Source organism: Myripristis murdjan, chromosome 22, assembly GCF_902150065.1.
Source record: "Myripristis murdjan chromosome 22, fMyrMur1.1, whole genome shotgun sequence".
Classification (NCBI taxonomy): Eukaryota; Metazoa; Chordata; class Actinopteri; order Holocentriformes; family Holocentridae; genus Myripristis; species Myripristis murdjan.
In genome coordinates, this window is record NC_044001.1 from 1,240,464 (window position 1) to 1,255,925 (window position 15,462).

The following is a 15,462-nucleotide window of genomic DNA, read 5'->3' on the forward strand; positions in this document are numbered from 1 at the left end:
GTTTTATCTGTTTATTGTGATTGTTGTATTGTGTGCGATGATAGGTGTAAAAAAAAAAAAAAAAAGAAACCAAAAATAAACCATTCATTCATTCAAAAAATAAACCATTCATTCAGTTTATAATAATAGTTTTCTCAACATTTTTCAAAATATGTAAATTTTTGTAAATATTCTGGTCATTTCTTGTTAATTTACACATCACCTTTTCCCCATGTTTTTGAAAGAATCGAGTGAACTTGTTGAAGAAAAAACAGGAAAAAGGTTGAGGAACATTAATTAAAAATTAGAAAAAAGAGAGAAAATTACCAGAAAATTAAACTAAATTCAAGTTCAAATTAAATAATAATAATAAAAAAAAACTTTTAAAAACTATATTCATAATTATAAACTATATATTTAAGCATCAAATCAGTGATGATGAAAAAGTTTGAAAACCTCTGGGCTAAATACTGAGAGAATTCACTTGAACAAATTAGAGCTTTGAGCTGAAGCAAAAAGAGTGAATTCATTTGAATGTTGTGAGAACAAATTAATATTGATGCATTTCCCCCTTTTGTTTGATATTATTTATTGATTTTTTTTCTGGTGTGTTTTGCCTTTAATCACATTATTTTAATCATACTGCTTTGATATTTTATGTTTATTCATTTGTTGTTGTTTTTTACTATTTGTTGTTGTTTGCTGTTGTTGTTGTTATAGATGTCATGTATTTCTAACGGTGCTGTTCTACAGTCACAGAGACTTTCACTGGTAAAATCTTCAGTGGGACTTTTTCTGGGCTGTTAATGTATGGAAACAGCCTGTCAGTGAAAGTGTGTGTGAAGGTGTGTATGTGTGTGTTAGTATCAGGATCAGAGAATGTCAGCTGTCCTTTGTTCCAGTCCAGATGAACTCTGATCCTCTGGAGCTTCTTCTGAACTCGAAGATCAGTGTCTGGACCTGATGGGGAGCGTGCTGAGAATTCACCTTCATAGAGCCATATTCTCCATGATCCAGATCGTCTGCTTCCCTTTCTCTGGACAGACTCTTCTATCACACCGAGGAACCACTGTTTACTGTCTCCAACCTCAACATCCCAGCTGTGAGTCCCTGAGTTGAAGCCCTCAGATCCCAGGACAGCGTAGTAGCAGTCAAATCTCTCTGGATTGTCAGGAAGTTTCTGTCTCTCTCCTAGTCTCACACTGGTCAGATCTTCAGACAGGAAGAGGACTGGATGGGCAGTGTTGGGGTCCAGAACCACAGGAGTGTAGGAGACCACCTCCTTCATCTTGTCCCAGACGGTGAAGCTCAGGTTGCCCAGGTGTTTGGCCTCGTCTATCAGAGCTCCTGAGAGCAGCTGTGGATCCTCCAGCAGGGGGCGCTGGACTCTCTCCACTGTAGCCTTGTAGTTGTGCAGGAATGAGACGTCTTCAGCTCTCAGCTCCTTCTCTGTGGCTCTGATTGTGTCTGAAAGGGCTGCTATCTCTCTGCTCAGAGCCTCCGTCTTCTCCTTCATCGTCTGACTCTTCTGCTCCTCTTCCTCCCTCAGAGCGGCGATCCTGGCCTCCTCTTCCTCTTGGAGAAACTGGTGAAGCTTCTTAAACTCCTCCTTAATCTGCCTCTCTGTGCGTCGGGCCTGGACCTTAATGTGTTTTGCTGTTTGATCACAGTTTCCTTTGACTTTATTAAAGACCTTCAGTTTCTCCTGTAAGGGCTTCAGTGATTTCTGAAGTTCTTCTCTGTGATCCTGAGCAGCTTCGTCGATGGGTCTGAACTTGTGGTCGGTGTGTTTCTTTGAATCTCGACAGACGACACACACTGGCTGCTGATGGTCCAGACAGAAGAGCCTGAGTTTCTCAGAGTGCAGACTGCAGAGGAGCTCTGACCCTGCTGACGCTCTCTGATCTCTCTCCAGTAAGAAGGCCTCACACAGGTTCTTCAGCACCAAGTTACAAGGTGGATCACTCTTTGAAGATCTTCTCTGGCAAACTGGACAGTCTGTTGTTGGTTTCTCTGTCCACCAGCTCTGCAGACAGGCTTTACAGAAGCTGTGGCTACATGACAGGAGCACGGGATCTTTAAAGATGTCATTGCAGACAGGACAGCAGAGATCCTCCTCTGATCTGGAAGACATTTTGTCTCCAAGTGAAGAGAAAAACTCACCAGGCAGACGGTTCAAACAGGAAGTCAGTTAATCAGTCGTGGAAACACTCCCTGTTCAGGAACGTTTCCTAAAAGCTCATTTAACTCTGAGTCACTTTGAGTCGTGTCTTTTCTAAAACTCCTGTTCAGTGAGGAGCCAGCAGCAGGCTGCAGTGTTTCTAGTATTTCCAAGTTCCCTGAAAGTTAATATCAAATAAAATAATATAAGATAAGGTAAGATAATATGTACTTTATTGTTCCTTAGGGGAAATTTGACTTGAGCATTCATGCCTCACACAGCTGTAATCAACTTAAATACAAAACATAGCCAACAACACAGAGCAGTGGGAAACACAAGACACACTAATAAATTACATTCAACAAAATGAAAAGGTAATAAAATATTGTACATGCCTTGTGAGACGCCTTGTGAAAGTTACTTTCACTTTTGAGTCACTTTGAGTCGTGGCTTTTCTAAAACTGCTGTTCAGTGAGGAGTCAGCAGCAGGTTGGAGGTCCAGTATTCCCAGTGTTCCCAGTATCCCTCCTGTAGTTGCTCCCTCAGTGGAAGTCGTAGGTTAACTCTGAAGCTGAATCTTATCGTCTGTCTCTCAGTGTGTGTGTGTGTGTGTGTGTGTGTGTGTGTGTGTGTGTGTGTGTGTGTGTGTCTCCTCGGTGAGCAGTGGACGAATGACAGTTTCTGTTTCCTGGTTTGTCAGTGCAGTCAGGGTGGGTCATGTCAGTGCTGCTTCCTCTCCTGTAGGTCTCAGTATTGCTCAGAAATCAGTTGAAAAGCTCCTGTTGAAACATGTTAGGCCAGTGGTCGTATTCTAGTCGTGTTTTCCTGGGACTTCAGTGGTGGAGAAGTCTCCTTTCTGCAGCTCCTCTTTTCTTTCTCTGAGGCTAAAAAGTGATGCAAGAACCACACTACAAATCATTTCTCACTTTGAAAACATGAAACCTGTATATTTCTGTTTCTTCTTAATGCTTGCAGGTGTGTTGACCCAGTCTGTTCAAATAAAACAACAAATGTATCATATAAAAAATAATAAACATAAATTAAAAGTCAAATATTCAGATTATAAATGAATACAATATATAACTTCAAATAGACCAAATTAAAGAAACATAATACATTATAATATATAAATAAGTCATATTAAAGCAATACAAATAAGATGCAAATAGGTAAGAAACAATTAAAATAATATATAATAAAGCTTAAAAATCTGTGACAAAACTAAATGAATGATAAAAAAGGAAGCAGAGTACAGGACTTGCAGTTTTCACACAATAACAAAAACACACTGTAATTAGCTTCACAGTAACAGTGAGAATCACTTTATTTTCTACATATGAAACATGAGCAGGAAATTGTCTTGGTGACGGTGAGAAAAAACAACAACAAGCATAAATCAGTAATGACAACCTGACTTGTGAGGCGCTGAGTTCAGTCCACAGAAAACCATCATTTAACACACAAAAATGGGAAAATATGACTGACGACACATTTTCAGATCCACTGCAAATCTAAAATGTGACAGAGGCTTCACGACTGCACTGGACAAATGACAGCATCCCTTCTAGCTGCTCTGCTCGGGATCATTTTGACTCATTTGAATTAATTAATGAACCATTAATGCAGTTAAAGTTACATCCAAACCCTCCTCCTTCAGCTATATCCATCCCATAGTTTGATTGGACCTTTTATATGAATTTAATAGCACTTTTACATTTCATGGCACTCCACTTTTGATTTCCTTTGCTTCCAATGCCTGCCGTCACATTTTAGTTTTGTAATTGAAACTGGTGGCTGTTTTGTCTTTATTATGTTGTATTTATATGTATTTCTGCCTTTTGTGCACAGCATTTTGTGAGACCATGGTGTTTGAAATGTGCTGTAGAAATGGACTTACTTAACTGCTTCAACTTCACTCAACACATCAACTTCCTCACCCACAGCCGTGGACACATCTTGGACCTGGTTTGTTCTATTGGTCTCCATATCCACAACATCTCCAGCACCGACCTCAACATCTCTGACCATCTGGCCATCACAATGGTCACTGACATTCCCGCCACCCCGACCCAAACAAGGCCGCACAATAACCTTCCCAAAGTCCATCTGTCCGGCCTCTCTCTCCACCTGCATATCAAACACTCTCTCTGACCTCACCCTCCCTTTTAACCCAGCCCCCTTGGATCTTGTCAACATTTACAACAGCACTCTTTATCAATCTTCTTTCAACAAAGCCCGCTCCACCTTCTACTCCTGCATCCTTCACTCTGGATCCTCCAATCCCCAGACCCTGTTTTCTACTATAAATAAACTCCTCAAACCCTAGGACAACATCTCACCCTCATTCACGCTGGAGATATGCAACAACTTCCTATCATTCTTCCATTCCAAAATCGAAAACATCCATAACCAGTGTGCCACCTCTTCTGCCATCACCGCTGACCTGGAGCCTGCACCTCCCCCGCCCACTGACCACCACATTTCCTTCTTCTCACCCATAACCACAGCTGACCTCTCCGAACTACTCTCCGGCATGAAATCATCCACTTGTCCACTGGACCCCATTCCCTCGGCCCTTGTCAAAGCCTGTCTCACCTCTCTCGCCCCACTCATCACTGACACCATCAACTCCTCCCTTACCTCTGGCACCGTTCCCCTGCCTCTTAAGCTTGCTGCCATTACTCCTCTCCTCAAAAAAACCTGGCCTGGACCCCGACAACCCCAACAACTTCAGACCCATCTCCAATCTCCCATTCCTTTCAAAAATACTGGAAGGAGCTGTCGCAACCCAAGTTAAGAAATTCCTCCTCTCCAACAACCTGTATGAAAAATCCCAATCTGGTTTCCGTACTCACCACAGCCCTGCGCAAAGTCACCAACGACCTCCTGCTCTCCTCTGATTCCGGTTCCCTCACCATTCTCCTCCTCCTTGACCTCAGTGCAGCTTTCGACACCATCAATCTCTCCATCCTCCTCCGTCTCCTGCAGTCCTTTGGCATCACCGATTCTGCACTCTCCTGGTTCGCCTCCTACCTGTCAGACAGATTCCACTACATCTCCATCAATCACCACAAATCCCACATCACCCCAGTCTCACACGGAGTCCCTCAAGGCTCGGTGCTCGGTCCCACTCTCTTCATCCTGTACATCCTCCCACTTGGTCACATCATCTGCCACTATGGTTTACATTTCCACTGTTATGCCGATGATACCCAGCTGTACATCTCCACCAAAGCCATCACTCCCACCATTGCCTCCACCCTCACCGACTGTCTCACTGATATAAAAACCTGGATGAACAACAACTTCCTAAAACTCAACTGCAAGGAAACGGAAACCATCATCTTTGGCCCAAAATCCCTCCTCTCCTCCTCCCAGAATTTCTCACTCTCCATCGATGGTCACTCAGTCACTCCTTCCCCCCTGGCCTGAAACCTCGGCATCATCATGGACCCCACCCTCTCCTTCAAGTCGCACATCAACCACGTCACCAAAACATTTTTCGTCCACCTCCGCAACATTGCACGCCTCCGTCCCACCCTTTCCTCCTCAGCTGCTGAGACACTCATCCACGCCTTCATCACATCCAAAAATTACAACGTGTTCAGAACTCAACTGCCCGGCTGCTCGCCCACTCCCGCTCCAGAGAACACATCACTCCCATCCTCCGTCACCTTCACTGGCTCACCATACAGCAACGCATCAACTTCAAGATCCTCCTCATCACCTACAAAGCCCTGAACAACCTCGCCCCCTCATACCTGACTGATCTCCTACATCGCCACTCCCCCACTCGCCGCCTCTGCTCAGCCGACGCCAACCTCCTCACCCCATCACCAAGACCAAGTACCGCACCTTGTGGAACAGAGCCTTCTCCATCGCCAACCCAACCCTCTGGGACTCCCTGCCCCTCGACATCTGGAATTCTGAGTCACTCACCTTATTTAAAACTCAACTCAAAACCCACCTCTTCAAGATCACCTGCGACATCTGACCTTCCCCCTACGTCACCCCTGCCCCACCTTACTGCTTACTTGTCTTTTTTGTTTGTGTCTGCTTTTGTAAAGCGTCTTTGAGTACTTAGAAAAGTGCTATATAAATTTGAATCATCATCATCATCATCATTATTATTATTATTATTGTAGAAATAATCTTTGCCTTGCCGAGCATTATCTTACCAACAGGTCAGGTATCATATTTTTGAAAAGCTGGAGTTGTGAATCCTCTGATTCATGTAAAAACCCGATAATGTCAGACTGAAGTTGCTGAGGAGTGAGAACGTCCCGATGTTTCCAGCTCCATGTCAGAAAATGTTTTGGGCTGGAAGAAATCAGCAGTCAACTTCAGGTTTTGGTGTCAGATTCTCTCAATCAAAGAGCCACGCCCTCTTTCTAGAGCCACCATTTTCTCCAACAGCCATACAGGAGCAGCTCGTAGACCAGAATGCAATGCAGTGCAGCCTCCATAGCCCAGAATGCAATGCAGCAACAAGCTGAGCTGTGAGGAACAGGGTGACTTTTTCAGTTTCACTTTGTCGAAACTGTGAAAACCGTCACTTTGATGGCACTATCATCTTTCTCTCAAGCTAAACTTCAAACCCACGACTGGAGCAACAAGATCACAGCCCTGCTTTAAGGTCTGCTGAAAGGCATTCTGGGAAATGAAGGAAATCTTGAAGTCAAGTCGCAGCAGACAAGCCAGGTTGAGAGACGGGGGGCTGACCAGATGAAAACACGTTGGAAAACATCCCTAAAAATATTTTCCTGCCGTAGTTGTGGGGAGCGACCACTGTTGCTAGGCAGCCTCGCTTTGGTTTTATTGGACTTTTTTATTGGACTTTGTCTTTAGTTCTTAAACAACAGAGATCACATTGGCAAACCTTTCCTCCATGTTCCTCCTTATTGTTCCAGTTAAGCCACACCGACTCAGCATCATACAGTGTTTTTATGGGAGCACTGGCTGTCACATTGCTGATTAATTTCTGTCATTCGACCAATCAATTAATCGACTAATTGTTGCAGCTCTAGTTCACAATCATGTTCATGAGTGGGGAAATATTGTATTATTACTAACTTACTGTGCTCATTAAGTGTCAGTGCAGCTTTTGGATTTTTGCACTGAGTGTGTTTCAGTGTGAGAAGTTTGAACTGCTGTTAACAGTAAAACTGCTTTCATGTTTAATATCAATAACACTGAGAACCCAGTCAGAAAGCTTGTTGAGTCAGCAGAACCCGAACATGATGACATCATTGCTGACATCACAACCAAGAAATGCAAACATATTCCCCTCCGACCTTCATTCTCAAGGATCAAGGATGTCTTCCTGATCCTCCAGGGGCAGTTTGTCGTCCAGCCAGCAGCTCCACACAACCATCAGACACAAGCAGCAAATTCATACAACACAAAACACACACATGGACTTCAAAAGGCAATCAGTTTTATTGTTTTTACATGCAAAGCTACCAAACAGCCACTGAAAATAGTCCAAATCAGGTTGAAGATGACAGTGCTAACTTACACAATCAGCTTAATCAAAGTTATACTCAGTTTGAAACCAACACATATTTATTTTACTCCTCCTTTTGAGTAAAATGACAGCACTGAATTAAAATAATGTTTGTTTGTTTTTTTGTAAGGACAGTAGATCACTGAAGTCCAGGTCTGCATGTTGAAGATGTTGAACGACAAACTATGAGGTTCTGATTTATTCTCTCAAATGGATGCATAGCCTTTAGTGCATGAACTGTTTTCTCATCATTTTTCAAAATATGTAATTTTTTGTACATTTTCTGGTCATTTCTTGGTAATTCACACATCACCTTTTCCCCATGTTTTTGAAAGAATCAAGTGAACTTGTTGAAGAAAAAAAACAACAAAAAAGTTGAGGAAGATTAATAAAGAATTAGAAAAAAACTGAGAAAAGTACCAGAAAATTAGCAAAAACAAAAGAAATCAAAATTCGAAAAAAAAAAAAAAAAAACACCCCAAAAAACTTTATATTCATAATGATAAATGATATATTTAACCATCCTATTATGTTTGAGGTCAATTTGACCCCAGCCAATGTTTAACATCTCTAAATAAATGATTAACATCATTTTTTTTATTTTTTTTTATTTTTTTTTTTTGCTTCATATTTAATGAGTTTTCCTAATGTCATGGGTGCTACCGGTTAAACATGAAATTCACATGATGATATGTTTTCAATTTCCTGTACACACTTTGTAACACATCGGTTATAAATAACAAAAATCTGTACTTTTAAAGCCATTAAAACACCAAAAATTAATATTTCTTTCCAATTTTAGATCAATCAGTGAGATTTTATGGTGATTTGAATATTTTTCCATAGTGGCGTAATAGGAATGCTGGATGTATGTGGGGTTATGTATTATATAAAGGGCTTTATATAAAGTACCTGACAAATAAACTTTGGTAACAATTTTAGTTAGAATAATTTTGTTGAGGTTTAAACTGTTGGGGTCAAATTGACCCCAAAAATAAAAGATGTTTGTAAATTTGAACATAACAGGAGGATTAAGCATCAAATCAGTGATCATGATGATTGATTGAAATGGGGCAAAAAATGTCTTGATATAACTCAACATTTATTTAACCAGGTGAAGACTCACTGAGATTCAAAATCTCTTCTTCAGGTGTGGCCCTGGTCCCTACAGGGCAACATCAGTTCAACTGGAGGACTTTGATTTATTCAAAGTCCACTTGGGGGTCCAGAACATGAAAAGGTTTGAAAACCTCTGGGCTAAATACTGAGAGAATTCACTTGAACAAATTAGAGCTTTGAGCTGAAGCAAAATGACTGAATTCATTTGAATGTTGTAAATCATTAATCATATTATTTTAATCATACTGCTTTGATATTTTATGTTTATTGTTTTGTGTTCTTATAATTTTGTTATTTTTTACTGTTGTTGTTGTTTATTGTTGTTGTTGTTATAGATGTTATCTATTTCTAACGGTGCTGTTCTACAGTCACAGAGACCTTCACTGGTAAAATCTTCAGTGTCTCTCCGGTGTAAATGTATGGAAACAGCCTGTCAGTGAAAGTGTGTGTGAAGGTGTGTATGTGTGTGTTAGTATCAGGATCAGAGAATGTCAGCTGTCCTCTGTTCCAGTCCAGATGAACTCTGATCCTCTGGAACTTCTTCTGAACTGGGAGATCAGTGATTGGACCAGATGGGGAGTGTGCTGAGTATTTACTTTTATACAACTCTATTCTCCATAATCCAGATCGTATGCTTCCCTTCCTCTGGACAGACTCTTCTATCACACCCAGTTCCCAGTCTGTACTGTCTCCAACCTCAACATCCCAGCTGTGAGTCCCTGAGTTGTAGCCCTCAGATCCCAGGACAGAGCAGTGGAAGTCAAATCTCTCTGGAATGTCAGGAAGTTTCTGCTCCTCTCCCAGTCTCACACTGGTCAGATCTTCAGACAGGAAGAGTTCTGGATGTCCAGTGTTAGGGTCCAGAACCACAGGAGTGTAGGAAACCACCTCCTTCATCTTGTCCCAGACGGTGAAGCTCCGGTTACCCAGGTGTTTGGCCTCGTCTATCAGAGCTCCTGAGAGCAGCTGTGGATCCTCCAGCAGGGGGCGCTGGACTCTTTCCACTGTAGCCTTGTAGTTGTGCAGGAATGAGACGTCTTCAGCTCTCAGCTCCTTCTCTATGGCTCTGATTGTGTCTGAAAGGGCTGCTATCTCTCTGCTCAGAGCCTCCGTCTTCTCCTTCATCGTCCAACTCTTCTGCTCCTCTTCCTCCCTCAGAGCGCTGATCCTGGCCTCCTCTTCCTCTTGGAGAAACTGGTGAAGCTTCTTAAACTCCTCCTTAATCTGCCTCTCTGTGCGTCGGGCCTGGACCTTAATGTGCTCTGCTGTTTGATCACAGTTTCCTTTGATTTTATTAAAGACCTTCAGTTTCTCCTGTAAGGGCTTCAGTGATTTCTGAAGTTCTTCTCTGTGATCCTGAGCAGCTTCGTCGATGGGTCTGAACTTGTGGTCGGTGTGTTTGTTTGAATCTCGACAGACGAGACACACTGGCTGCTGATGGTCCAGACAGAAAAGCCTGAGTTTCTCAGAGTGCAGACTGCAGAGGAGCTCTGACCCTGCTGAAGCTCTCTGATCTCTCTCCAGTAAGAAGGTCTCACACAGGTTCTTCAGTGCCAAGTTAAGAGGTGGATCCTTTGAAGATCTTCTCTGACAAACTGGACAGTCTTTTGTTGGTTTCTCTGTCCACCAGCTCTGCAGACAGGCTTTACAGAAGCTGTGGCTACATGACAGGAGCACAGGATCTTTAAAGATGTCATGGCAGACAGGACAGCAGAGATCCTCCTCTGATCTGGAAGCCATTTTGTCTCTGAGTGAAGAGAAAAACTCGCCAGGCAGACGGTTCAAACAGGAAGTCAGTCAGTCAGTCGTGGTAACACTCAATGTTCTGGAAAGTTAAGATAAAGATATGATATATTTTATTGGCTCTGACGGGAAATTTGACTTGAGCATTCGTGCCTCACACAGCTGTAATCAACTTAAATAGAAAACGTAGCAACACAGAACAGTGGGAAACACAAGACACACTAATAAATTACATTCAACAAAATGAAAAGGTAATAAAATATTGTACATGCCTTGTGAGACGCCTTGTGAAAGTTACTTTCACTTTTGAGTCACTTTGAGTCGTGGCTTTTCTAAAACTGCTGTTCAGTGAGGAGTCAGCAGCAGGTTGGAGGTCCAGTATTCCCAGTATCCCTCCTGTAGTTGCTCCCTCAGTGGAAGTCTTGGGTTAACTCTGAGGCTGAATCTTATCTTCTGTGTGTGTGTGTGTGTGTGTGTGTGTGTGTGTGTGTGTGTGTGTGTGTGTCTACTCGGTGAGCAGTGGAAGAATGACAGCTTCTGTTTCCTGTTTTGTCAGTGCAGTCAGGGTGGGTTGTGTCAGTGCTGCTTCCTCTCCTGTAGGTGGCAGTGTTGCTCAGAAATCAGTTTAAAAGCTCCTGTTGAAACATGTTAGGCCAGTGGTCGTATTGTAGTCGTGTTTTCCTGGGACTTCAGTGGTGGACAAGTCTCCTTTCTGCAGCTCCTCTTTTCTTTCTCTGAGGCTAAAAAGTGATGGAAGAACCACACTACAAATCATTTCTCACTTTAAAAACATGAAACCTGTACATTTCTGTTTCTTCTTAATGCTCGCAGGTGTGTTGACCCAGTCTGTTCAAATAAAAACAACAACAATATAATATGAAAAAATAATAAAAATAAATGAATCATTAAATATTCAGATAATAAATAAAGAAAATATATAACTTTAAATAGACAGAATAAAATAAAATAAACATAATACATTATAATATATTACTATGTCATATTAAAGCAATACAAATTGGATGCAAATACGTAATAAACAATGCAAATAATATATAATAAAGCTTAAAAATCTGTGACAAAACTAAATGAATGATAAAAAACAAAGGAAGCAGAGTGCAGGACTTGCAGTTTTCACACAATAAAAAAACACACTGTAGTTTGCTTCACAGTAACAGTGAGAATCACTTTATTTTCTACAAATGAAACATGAGCAGGAAATTGTCTTGGTGACGGTGAGAAACAACAACAACCATAAATCAGTAATGACAGCCTGACTTGTGAGGCGCTGAGTTCAGTCCACAGAAAACCATCATTTAACACCAAAAAATGGGAAAATATGACCGACGACACATTTTCAGATCCACTGCAAATCTAAAATTTGACGGAGGCTTCACGACTGCACTGGACAAATGACAGCATCCCTTCTAGCTGCTCTGCTAGGGATCATTTTGACTTATTTGAATTAATTAATGAACCATTAATGCAGTTCAAGTTACATCCAAACCCTCCTCATTCTGCTATATCCACCCCATAGTTTGATTGGACCTTTTATATGAATTTAATAGCACTTTTACATTTCATGGCACTCCACTTTTGATTTCTTTTGCTTCGAATGCCTGCCATAATGTATTAGTTTTGTAATTGAAACTGGTCGCTGTTTTGTCTTTATTATGTTGTATTTTTATGTATTTCTGCCTTTTGTGCACAGCATTTTGTGAGACCATGGTGTTTGAAATGTGCTGTAGAAATGGACTTACTTAACTGCTTCAACTTCAACCAACACATCAACTTCCTCACCCACAGCCGTGGACACATCTTGGACCTGGTTTGTTCTACTGGCCTCCATATCCACAACATCTCCAGCACCGACCTCACCATCTCCGACCATCTGGCCATCACAATGGTCATTGACATTCCCGCCGCCCCGACTCAAACAAGACCACACAATAACCTTCCCAAAGTCTATCTGTCCGGCCTCTCTCTCCACCTGAATATCAAACACTCTCTCTGACCTCACCCTCCCTTCTAACTCAGCCCCCTTGGATGTTGTCAACATTTACAACAACACTCTTTTTCAATCTTCTCTCAACAAAGCCCGCTCTACCTTCTACTCCTGCATCCTTCACTCTGGATCCTACAACCCTCGCACCCTGTTTTCTACCATAAATAAACTCCTCAAACCCCAGGACAACATCTCGCCCTCATTCACGCCGGAAAAATGCAGCAACTTCCTATCATTCTTCCATTCCAAAATCAAAAACATCCATAACCAGTGAGCCACCTCTTCTGCCATCACCCCTGACCTGGAGCCTGCACCTCCCCCGCCCACTGACCACCACCTGGACCCCTTCCCCTCGGCCCTTGTCAAAGCCTGTCTCACCTCTCTCGCCCCACTCATCACTGACACCATCAACTCCTCCCTTACCTCTGGCACCGTTCCCCTGCCTCTTAAGCTTGCTGCCATTACTCCTCTCCTCAAAAAAAAACCTGGCCTGGACCCCGACAACCCCAACAACTTCAGACCCATCTCCAATCTCCCATTCCTTTCAAAAATACTGGAAAGAGCCGTTGCAACCCAAGTTAAGAAATTCCTCCTCTCCAACAACCTGTATGAAAATTCCTATCTGGTTTCCGTACTCACCACAGCCCTGCGCAAAATCACCAACGACCTCCTACTCTCCTCTGATTCCAGCTCCCTCACCATTCTCCTCGACCTCAGTGCAGCTTTCGACACCATCAATCACTCCATCCTCCTCCGTCTCCTGCAGTCCTTTGGCATCACCAATTCTGCACTCTCCTGGTTCGCCTCCTACCTGTCAGACAGATTCCACTACATCTCCATCAATCACCACAAATCCCACATCACCCCAATCTCACCCGGAGTCCCTCAAGGCTCGGTGCTCGGTCCCACTCTCTTTATCCTGTACATCCTCCCACTTGGTCACATCATCCGCCACTATGGTTTACATTTCCACTGTTACGCCGATGATACCCAGCTGTACATCTCCACCGAAGCCATCACTCCCACCATTGTCTCCACCCTCACCGACTGTCTCACTGACATAAAAATCTGGATGAACAACAACTTCCTAAAACTCAACTGCAAGAAAACGGAAACCATCATCTTTGGCCCAAAATCCCTCCTCCCAGAACTTCTCACTCTCCATCGATGGTCACTCAGTCACTCCCTCCCCCCTGGCCCGAAACCTCGGCATCATCATGGACCCCACCCTCTCCTTCAAGTCGCACATCAACCACGTCACCAAAACATCTTTCTTCCACCTCCGCAACATTGCACGCCTCTGTCCCACCCTTTCCTCCTCAGCTGCTGAAACACTCATCCACGCCTTCATCACCTCCAGACTAGACTACTGCAACAGTATCCTCTATGGCCTCCCTTCCACCGACCTCCAAAAACTCCAACACGTTCAGAACTCAGCTTGCCCGGCTGCTCACCCACTCCCGCTCCAGAGAACACATCACTCCCATCCTCCGTCACCTTCACTGGCTCCCCATACAGCAATGCATCAACTTCAAGATCCTCCTCATCACCTACAAAGCCCTGAACAACCTCAACCCCTCATACCTGACTGATCTCCTACATCGCCACTCCCCCACTCACCACCTCTGCTCAGCTGACGCCAACCTCCTCACCCCATCACCAAGACCAAGTACTGCACCTTGGGGGACAGAGCCTTCTCCTTTGCCGCCCCAACCCTCTGGGACTCCCTGCCCCTCGACATCTGGAACTCTGACACACTCACCTCATTTAAAACTCAACTCAAAACCCACCTCTTCAAGATCACCTGCAACATCTGACCTTCCCCCTACGTCACCCCCGCCCCACCTTACTGCTTACTTGTCTTTTTCGTTTGTGTCTGCTTTTGTAAAGCGTCTTTGAGTACTTAGAAAAGTGCTATAAAATTTGAATCATCATTATTATTATTATTACTATTATTATTGTAGAAATAATCTTTGCGTTGCCTAGTATTATCTTACCAACAGGTCAGGTATCACATTTTTGAAAAGCTGGAGTTGTGAATCCTCTGATTCATGTAAAAACCCGATAATGTCAGACTGAAGTTGCTGAGGAGTCAGAAAGTCCCGATGTTTCCAGCTCCATGTCAGAAAATGTTTTGGGCTGGAAGAAATCAGCAGTCAACTTCAGGTTTTGGTGTCAGATTCTCTCAATCAAAGAGCCACGCCCTCTTTCTAGAGCCGCCATTTTGTTCAACAGCCATACAGGAGCAGCTCATAGACCAGAATGCAGTGCAGCAGCCTCCATAGCCCAGAATGCAATGCAGCAACAAGCTGAGCTGTGAGGAACAGGGTGACTTTTTCAGTTTCAGTTTGTCTAAACTGTGAAAACTGTCACTTTGATGGCACTATCATCTTTCTCTCAAGCTCAACTTCAAACCCACGACTGGAGCAACAAGATCACAGCCCTGCTTTAAGGTCTGCTGAAAAGCATTCTGGGAAATGTAGGAAATCTGGAAGTCAAGTCGCAGCAGACAAGCCAGGTTGGGAGACGGGGGGCTGACCAGATGAAAACATGTCGGAAAACATCCCTAAAAATATTTTCCTGCTGTAGTTGTGGGGAGCGACCACTGTTGCTAGGCAGCCTCGCTTTGGTTTTATTGGACTTTTTTATTGGACTTTGACTTTAGTTCTTAAACAACAGAGATCATATTGGCAAACCTTTCCTCCATGTTCCTCCTTATTTTTCCAGTTAACCCACACCGACTCAGCATCATACAGTGTTTTTATGGGAGCGCTGGCTGTCGCATTGCTGATTGATTTGTGTCATTGGACCAATCAATTCATTGACTAATTGTTGCAGCTCTAGTTTACAACCATGCTGATGAGTGGGGAAATATTGTATTATTACTAACTTACTGTGCTCATTAAGTGTCTGTGCAGCTTTTGGATTTTTGCACTGAGTGTGTTTCAG

The 15,462-nt window shown here is 43.0% G+C and overlaps 2 protein-coding genes across 2 annotated transcripts; both read right to left on the reverse strand.

Moving 5' to 3' along the window:
• Positions 1-712: 712 nt before the first annotated feature.
• Positions 713-2,822, reverse strand: LOC115380793 (nuclear factor 7, brain-like). The gene is made up of 2 exons (XM_030081999.1): positions 2,814-2,822; positions 713-2,116 (listed from the first exon to the last, which is right to left on the reverse strand). Exon 2 carries the CDS (start codon positions 2,111-2,113, stop codon positions 713-715), a length of 1,401 nt encoding a protein of 466 aa, XP_029937859.1. The 5' UTR covers positions 2,114-2,116; positions 2,814-2,822.
• Positions 2,823-9,113: 6,291 nt separating this feature from the next.
• Positions 9,114-10,505, reverse strand: LOC115380788 (E3 ubiquitin-protein ligase TRIM39-like). Its single transcript, XM_030081995.1, has one exon. It carries the CDS (start codon positions 10,503-10,505, stop codon positions 9,114-9,116), a length of 1,392 nt encoding a protein of 463 aa, XP_029937855.1.
• Between the last annotated feature and the right edge of the window lie 4,957 nt (positions 10,506-15,462).

Excerpts from the sequence above, each read along its gene's own strand:
- LOC115380788 (XM_030081995.1), bottom strand. The coding sequence starts at position 10,505 with ATGGCTTCCAGATCAGAGGAGGATCTCTGCTGTCCTGTCTGCCATGAC.
- LOC115380793 (XM_030081999.1), bottom strand. The coding sequence starts at position 2,113 with ATGTCTTCCAGATCAGAGGAGGATCTCTGCTGTCCTGTCTGCAATGAC.